The following is a 9,440-nucleotide window of genomic DNA, read 5'->3' on the forward strand; positions in this document are numbered from 1 at the left end:
ATGATACTTTTCTCAACACAATGTCTAATTCTCTTACTTCGATAATTTGCCCTTTAATGGTTTGAGTCCGTCATCAAAGTATTTCTTGCATCACTTATCTCAAAAGTATATTAGTCTATAAATTCATCAATTGATTTCATTATCAAAATCCGGGATTCAACACTACTACCGTCATAGGTGGTACTATCATTGGAAAAGTTGACAAGCATAAATAGTGCTTATCGATTGACTTAGACGATACCACCGCTTTGGCCTAGTAGTACCACCACCCAAGCCTAGTTTAGGTCACTTGTTTTGCCTTCTAATGGGCCTAATTTAGCCCGACTTCAAGCCCAATATTTTTCTTAACAAGTGAGCTTTCTTTCAGCCCAATACCAACTTAAATTGATCCAAAATGATCTCAATTAAGACCTTGACAAATCAACCACACATCCGGCACATTTACAAAACTTTCAACATGTGGTACGCTCTTTTGGAATATCATCTAATCTTCCAACACTTCATCTAAACTTTTAACACATCATCCTTTCCTTCGGTATATCACCAATTTCACTAGCATATCGACTTTCCCATTACAGTCAATCTTTCGATGCAATATCCAATCCTTCCTGCACGATATTCGAACCATTAGCACAAAATCCGATCTCCAACATGTCGACCAACCCTCCAACTCGATGTTCAATTTTTAATACGATAATTTTTTAATACAATGTTTGACTCTCCTAATCAATAGTTAGCTCTTAAGTAGTTTGATTCTATGATCGAAGTATTTTTCTATATAACCAATCTCGAAAGCATATTAGTCTCATAAACTCATCAATTAATTTTATTATCAAAATTTAAGATTCAACATTTAGTCTAATTTAAAAAAAAATTATAAACAATGACAACAACTTGATCCATCTTTTATGTAGTCGATTTAAATTATATATAATTTGTGAACGGAGTCTAAATATTTAAGTGAGGGAATCTCATATCATGTATCACCAACAACTTCAAATGAACAAAGCATGTAGCATCGATGTAATTTATATGTGATTTGAGAACATGATATGATGAGACCAAATATTTGTGAAATTCCACATTTATTAACATGTTCTCAGTACTTCTTTTGGAGCTTAACCAGGTTTTCAAATTTGGTTCTGAATTGGCCCTGAAAAAAAACGGCAAAAACAAATTCTTCTTAGTAAGGAGTTTCTTACTGATTAAGAAGCTTGCTCGAAATGGCAAAAACAGATTCATCTCAAAGAACAAATTCATCTTAGTGAGGAGTTTCTTACTGAATAAATGGCAAACACAAAAATGGTTCTCGACAAATTCTCTTGCTTGAAGTGTCATATGCGAAGTGGCTACATAGCTACCCTTTTACAGGTTATAGTACGAATCGATGTGTTGGACGTGTGGCTGCTTTTGCTAGATGTTATATTATCTTAACAATAAAGTTAAATTGAATGTCCAGTATAAAGCATAGACATAACATGAGTTGCATGCCATAATCTCGTAGGTATACAATACAAAAAAGGGGAACCCGTTTAAATCAATCAAAAAGAAGAAACTACATTATGTTGAACATGAAATTTCTTATGTAACATTTGCAGTCGAGAAGGATCACTCACAATGACACGAGATCCATCATCTTGTCAAGAGACGCACATTTCATGTAACCTGTAAGTTTCGAGGAAAGATTTTTCCAGATTCATGCATGTTCTCACAGTTCATAACATTGAATAATTTAAAGACTCAAACATTCAAAGTCAGGAACCAACAATACAAGGCAATCATATCCACATGCCACACTCGATCCAGCATTTACAAGCATACGACAATAATGGCCCAGTACATAAGATATGCCAATGTACTAGATTTCAAAGCTAACAAGAGAAGATAATACGAAATCATATTAGTGAAAGATTGAATAAAATTATAATATCACAACATTGAGAAAAATATCGAGACATTGACCCTTGTCTAAAAAGGTTTTGGACTTAGCGTCTGCAAGTTTGATATATCCACAATATCATAAACTAGGATCATCACGAACTGCAATATCTTGACATAGAGAAAGCAGGAGGATGAGTAGGATCCAGAGATATATCAAGGAAAAATAGGTCCACAAATCTCATAGGCACTATGAAATCTGTGTTGTATACATCATCGAAATTCTACCTCAACCGAGTATAACAAGTTCGCCCAATCCGATAAATGTGCAAAACTAGTGGACACCGCAAACCAGCTGTCTCTCAAACCGCAGAAATTCCGATCACAAAAGGGCAAGTGCTCACTTGCAGATTCTGTTAAATATCCATCAAATATTAATAGCATTACAAAGATGCTTGCACCTGCTATCATTCACTATTCAGGAGCATGACATATCACATCAAATAAAAGCATGCAGCTAATGATCTATCAGATAAGAGTAAAACACCCAGTAGAGTAACACACAACTTGGTAAGCATCACTTTAGGAATATCAAACAAAAAAAGAAAGACATGCTAATAAACAATGGATTAAATCTAGTACCTTTGTCATTTGAGATGAGAATTTTCATAGCAAGGTCCACTCCAAAATTTTTCAGCAAATATCTTTTGATAATGTGGGTATCTTCGATGTTGTAGATTCACTGAAAAGGTACTGAAGCAAGGGAGCCACGACTGCAACACTCATACTGTTCCCCAACAAGGCGTACCTGCAGATAAGTAGCATATAAATCTGCATTAATAAGCCAAGAAATGAACAGGTATCTTTATGCCATTAATCAGAACATTCTTCTGTTCCAACAAATTCACTTGAAAATTCCCCCCTAAAACCACTTCTTTCATAGATTAAGCTGTAGACACATGTTTACAAAATTTCCCTAAACCAGTTCACACAAAACAAATGGATGAAAGGATGGTTTATATCAAAACCCAGATGTATGAATGGAAAAAGAAAATAAAAGATTATATAGCATTAGTAACCAAACATAAACTACAAAAGAATTCATAAGTCTGCAAATATGAAAACCCAGATGTACAAATGGAGAAAAACTAAAAGCTTACATAGCATTAGTAACCAAACATAATCTACAAAAGAATTCATAAGTCTGCATCCCTAAATAGACAATTAAGGGATTTCAGAATACAAAATAAACATCTTCGAAAATGAAGCAGTGTTTTAACTCCCTAAAAGCTATTATGGTACAAACACTATCAATGCCAGTCCCAAGCTCATATGAAAAAGGTGGAGAATTGCATTAAGCCATTGACAGCCAATATAAGACTATGTCAAATACCATTAACATGAACCTTAACCAGCAGATCCCAAATAACTAGGACATTACAATTTGTTGTTATTGTTATTGTTGTTGCTGCTACTATTTCAAGGTACAGAAACAAAACAAGCAACAAAATATATTATAAATTAAATATGGAAATGAGAGTATGTTCTTTTGATTTGGACAAAAAGCAGTACTATATGACATGAAAACATCCATTCTAAAATCTACATGATGAGGCAAATGAAAATTAGTAACCAACCTGGAACAGATGACACATAGGCCCAAGTGGCTGAAAAACAATATGGAACTCTAACATTGCCATGATATCCCATTATTCTGTTTTGATTGTTCACTAGCAAATGGTAGCAAAAGCAACACTACAAGCTTGCACTGCACAATTTAATTGATTTTAAGCCTAAGGTAACCTTAAACAATAATCCATGATCTTTAAGTGTAACAAAAAGACCACATAACACTTTCCAGAATCTCAGTCAACTTCAACTGCAGCTTAATCTCTTAAGAACACAACTGTCAATCTGAAGTTACTTGTAAACTGGACTATAAAACAACTCACCGTTGCCTTAGGCTTGTATGTGACGGAAAGTGGAATTCCGCTGGAAAAGAATGCAAATTAGCAACCTGAAAACAGTTGAAAATTTTTAGGTCACATATACAAGTTAATTAGACATTGATCACAATATCAAATGCATACCTCTCGGGGTGTAAAGAACCGAAGGCCAAGCTCTATCAAGGAGGGAGCTTCAAGTCTTGAGTTAATGTCCTATTACAAACAAAAAAAAATTATTTGAAAGAAATTTTGCAGAAAAAGTTTGCTAAAAACAACTAAACAGTTGTGTGAATGCCAAAGGAAAGAAAGCAAAAGGAGAGAAGAGTTGATACCCCAGAAGTAGCCAATAAGGAGCCTGTACCCTTTACATAACGATAGTAACTCTTGGTAAAACAACAGCAGCGCCTGGACTCAGGGAAGACTACATCTTTATCTTGGTCAAGGAATGGACACAAATAACAGTATTCAAGCAAACTCATAAACCTACTATTTGACAAGACAGAATTATAATACAAGAGAACAATACAAGGATACCCATGGCATTTCCCCACCTCTCAATCAAACTTGGTGCAACAGAGTATATGTCCCAAGCATTCTTGTATGTCCCACCTCCATCTTCAAAAATTTTATCATTATCAATGTCTGCCAAGTGTTTAGGTGTACTAGTACTGGTTGAAATTTTATCAATCATGTATTTACCATCAGCTGGGGAGGAAACAACCTCTGTGCCAAACCTAAATGTCATGTATTCTTGCTGATTTCCTGTAAGAAAATGTGTCTCTAAAAAGTTTATAATAGGCTCACAAGAACTATTGAATTCTTCCTGATTTCCGTCATTGCCATCAGACCCATCTGTTGACTGGTTATTTTTTGATGGCATGAAGGGAGAGGGTGTCCGTAGTATTAAGTTATTGCAGGATGGGTTTCGAAAAGACAAAGGTTTTCTCTTTGCCTGCAAAGTGACAAGCATTTTAGAAAAGATTGTTTACACTATGTGCAAAAGAAATCGATTCATGATGCCAGTGCTCCTATTATGCTTTCCATGAGTAATTACGCAAATTAACAGATATATGTTTCATGAAGAAATGATTTCTAGGTGACATGATACTAAAATAAGAATTTGTATAAATATACTCAAAGGTATTTCAGCAGTCTTTTTTAAAAAAATTATGCAGTGCTTTAGAAAGGCATTCGGGTGCTTGACTAGGCACTCAGATGAGGCGACTTCAACAAGACACTGCCTAGGCATGCACCTCAATTGAGGTATTGGCTGATGAGATGCTAGCTTGGGTCTAGGATGAGATTCCAGCCCTTAAGTTTTGCACCCACCATCGGTGCATGACCCTCACTTTGTCATCTATTCCATAGGCACTAACTAGTTATTGAATTATCGCAGCAAATTATACAAAGAGAAAGAATGCATACCATGTCAAAATCTGGTATATATTAAAACAATCAAGCAATCAAAGCTCATCATGATTTGCAGAATAGTGTTGATCTTAATTCCAAACGAATGGGTTGAGAGATGGTGTTAACATTATCAAATGCAAAGGAAGATTTGGTATTTTTTAATTATCACATTTTGCTATGGGGTGCTGCAGTAAGGGCATATGTATTTGGAGAAGCAAAGACATTCACTAGACAATAAAATGATAAACAAGACTAAGAACAAGTATAAAAACACCATGTTCAAGAATCTTAAAGTTTGAAAAGGACGAAGTTGATTAGGACGAAGTAGAAGAAAAGATTTGAAGGATGTATATCAAGTGGTGAAAACGAGAACAAAGCTAATGTCAATGATGATGTAGTAGACCTTGATGACCATTAAAACTCTTGTAGTAATATATGTTTATTTTTTTGTATTTAGATATCAAAATTAATTTATTATTTTATTGATTGAGTGCTCATACATACATACATACATACAAACATATGTGTGTGTATGTATATATATATATATATATATATATATATATATATATATATATATATGATGTTTTGATAATAATTATCTTGCATAGGTAATATGATATAAAATTCATTTTAGTTGAAGTTATTATTTACCTTAAATATATTTTCATAATATTTGTAATGGAAGTGCATAGCTTTGCTCAGGCAAGCGCCTAGGTGAGTGACTAGCACTTCAAGGGAACCTGACACCCATAATGCCTTGGACTTTTGGCAACCTCAAGACCATGGAAGCATCCTAGAAGCCAAGGTGACAATCACCAAACCAATCTAGTAATATAACTCATCATTATTTACATTATCATAAATCGATTAATTAGTACATGAGACAATTGTAAACACATTATGATGCTTCATAACTAAAGCAAAAAACTTTGCGAAATTCCTTTTCATGCCCAAGTTCAACAACAAACAAAAGTAATCAATATTGAATGGGCATACCAAGCAAAAGTACCGAGGCCTAGAATATGGTACTCCAAACTGCAATGGGCTCAAAATATATTCCTGTGTGACAAAACCAATTCCAGCCAACACTTCCATCATATGCTTGTGGGTATTGGAAGTCTGCAACAGAAGGTAAGAATTCTACTCAATAAGATCCAATAGATATGGATACGGAATCATAACTAGTTGAATAGAAACCTCAAACCCAACAACATTCTCCACAAACAACATCAGTGGAGGCTGCATCATATGTGACATATTCTCAAGGATCTTGATGAAAGACAATGCTCGAGCATCAGCTGAGTCTTTCTGCAGACCTAGAAAAAAAAACACAAATTTAATGTAAAGGCAAAGAAATCTGAATACAAAAAGCAACATCAAATAGTTTTAAAACACAACCTTGTCTAGTGTATGGTTGACATGGAGGAGAAAGGAGCCATGCATGTGCCTCATACTTGTCTAAATCAAGAGGAGTTAAAATTTGAATGTTTCCCTGCGACAAAGCAATAACTGATACATCAATGATGAACCAAGAGGGTTCCATATATCTCTCTAGGCTGCCACTCAAACTATCTAGATATTTTTCCTATTACATATTTCAGGCAAAGGCCCAGGGTAATGATTGTCTAATTGAAAAACATCCAAACCATTTGAACATGCATCTATGTAGTGTAATCAAATATATCGATATAACTATTTATAATTGTTGATGTCCATATAAATAGGGCATGTGTTGTTTGAATTTTGTTGGTCGGCATGGTACTGATGGGCCAAACTTAAGGAAGCAAAAGCATATTCTAAGTTTTCCAGCATGTCACTTCTGATTTGTGCCACTATATAATCTCCAATATCACATGTATACAATGTTTTTCTTCGCAATAATGTCTAAATCACATTAAAAAGAAGATTATTTAATGCATTGTGCAACTATATGTGCCTTACAAAACTGTGACAGTCTTTTTATTGGATAGAAAATTTATGATTGCATTGACACATTATCTAACAATATTGATGAATAGCACATCTGAAGTTCTAAATTGTAAACAGTGTTATTCATCATACTTGGAAAATTTTGAAGTAGTTGTTGTCTTGTATATGTCTAAATCACATTAAAAAGAAGATTATTTAATGCATTGTGCAACTATATGTGCCTTACAAAACTGTGACAGTCTTTTTATTGGATAGAAAATTTATGATTGCATTGACACATTATCTAACAATATTGATGAATAGCACATCTGAAGTTCTAAATTGTAAACAGTGTTATTCATCATACTTGGAAAATTTTGAAGTAGTTGTTGTCTTGTATCCTTTCTTTCAACCAAATGAAAAGAAAATTGGTGTTTTTTTTGTTGATAAAATGTAGTGTCAAAAAAAGATTTTAAAAATAAAAGCAATAACATCTCGGATCGGTTTATCATTAATGAAACCAGTTGTTGCTTTCAGCATCTAAGGATGATGAGGTTTCACCAAGACCTTGGACATCAGAGTTGCTCTTTTATATCAATTTAGTTTGGATTTTGAAGATTGAACTCTAACGCTATTAAAAGACTTGTTTAAACAATACAAAGGAAACCCCATAGCTAAAAATAAAAAAAAGAAACTGATCTCCTGCATCTAATATAACACCAAACCATCACATATTTTACCAAATTAATTTATTTCCAAGACCAATTTTTAGTCCAGAAAAATATTTTAAAATTCTAGAACACATTTTTCCAGTTGTGAACCATCTGCAATCTCCAAACTTCCAGGATACATGAGTTCTTATCATTCAAACTTGTCATCATTTCTCACTTGTGAGACTAGATATAAATCACGGTGGACACTACAATGAAAAGAATTAGCACATCGTTTATCCAAAGGAAAAATTGGAAGAAACAAAAATCCAAAGACAAAACAAGATCACTTGTGGAGTCACAAGTTCGATAATTGGTCAACCTCCGTAGGTACAGCTCCAACTGTCATTGCACAAGACCATGCAAAGCCTCCAACATGCCATCATCTTCCACTCCACTGGTCCACTGGTGGCAGTAGTAGAAGTTTGGTAGCAGTAACTACTACGAGGGATGGAGGGGAAGGAGAAGGAGAGACGAGGAACCTGGAAAGGACGATGGCCGAAGTTGTGCTCGTAGACATCGTTGGCGATGTTGTTTATGTCGAACGCTTCCACCACGCGTCCTCGAATCCCAGCCCGAAGCAGGGAGTATCTCTGCAGCCGGCGCAAACGATTCGTCAGTTGACGAAAGTTATATTATGGAGAGAACAACGAACGAAACCCTAGTAGCAGTAAGTATTCACCAAACGGATAAGATCCGGGAATCGCAGTACCTACCATTCCGCCAATGCCGCTGTAGAATTCGAGGATCCTCCAACAACGACAAATCTTTTCCTCCACCTCCATCTCCGTCTCCGTCTGCATCTCCATCTCCACCACCCGTCGGGTTCTTCCGGCTACATATAGATTAAAAATGGTTGCTGTTAGAATGGGTTTGCCGTTACGAGTTGGAAAGGGCGTGGGATTTGGGCTTCACGAAGCGGGCCCTGAGGGCCATGATATTTTAAAAATTAATCATGCGTGTTTAAAACGGTGAATCAAACCGGTTCATCAATAATTTAATTTTAAAAAATATAAATAATTTTAATTCAGAAATAGTTTTCTTCAGCTCAATTAATCTATTAAAAACCAAACTGATTTTTATTTAAACATATCAAGCTCAATCGAATTTACTATCGTATGTATATCGTTAAATGATTCAGATCGATTAATCAAATTGGTCCCAAACTCAAAATCTTAGAATCACTAAGATCATATTCTAGTTGGCTCTGTTTCAATGCGATCATTCCACATATGATGTGAGCCCAATTTTATAAATCTTATAGTTCGACCAAATTGGACTGACATTCTAGTTCGATTTAATTAAATCGAACCGATTCACCAAATCAAATTAATTCATTTTAAATATATATATATATATATAATAAAATTGATTAATCAAATTAATTAATTTTGAACTGATTCAATTAGATAGATCCAAACCGATTTCGATTTAGACCTACCTTACCTTAATCGAACTAAATAAAAAATCAAATTAGTTTGATTCGACCCTTAATGATTTGATTCAAATGGGTCTGAACGCACCTATCCTTTAACCTAATCTTTAACATTTAAGAAAAGAATTGGATTTGTTATCTCATCAATAA

General features: G+C 34.5%; 1 protein-coding gene across 1 annotated transcript; it reads right to left on the minus strand.

The window, feature by feature from the left end:
• Nucleotides 1-1,872: 1,872 nt before the first annotated feature.
• On the minus strand, nucleotides 1,873-8,723 carry LOC103994888 (tRNA (cytosine(38)-C(5))-methyltransferase 2). The gene is made up of 12 exons (XM_009415342.3): nucleotides 8,572-8,723; nucleotides 8,338-8,448; nucleotides 6,636-6,729; nucleotides 6,435-6,553; nucleotides 6,234-6,356; nucleotides 4,524-4,776; nucleotides 4,359-4,439; nucleotides 4,157-4,251; nucleotides 3,969-4,037; nucleotides 3,831-3,895; nucleotides 2,521-2,686; nucleotides 1,873-2,291 (listed from the first exon to the last, which is right to left on the minus strand). Exons 1-11 carry the CDS (start codon nucleotides 8,662-8,664, stop codon nucleotides 2,572-2,574), a joined length of 1,218 nt encoding a protein of 405 aa, XP_009413617.1. The 5' UTR covers nucleotides 8,665-8,723; the 3' UTR covers nucleotides 1,873-2,291; nucleotides 2,521-2,571.
• Nucleotides 8,724-9,440: the final 717 nt, after the last annotated feature.

Source organism: Musa acuminata, chromosome BXJ3-8, assembly GCF_036884655.1.
Source record: "Musa acuminata AAA Group cultivar baxijiao chromosome BXJ3-8, Cavendish_Baxijiao_AAA, whole genome shotgun sequence".
Classification (NCBI taxonomy): Eukaryota; Viridiplantae; Streptophyta; class Magnoliopsida; order Zingiberales; family Musaceae; genus Musa; species Musa acuminata.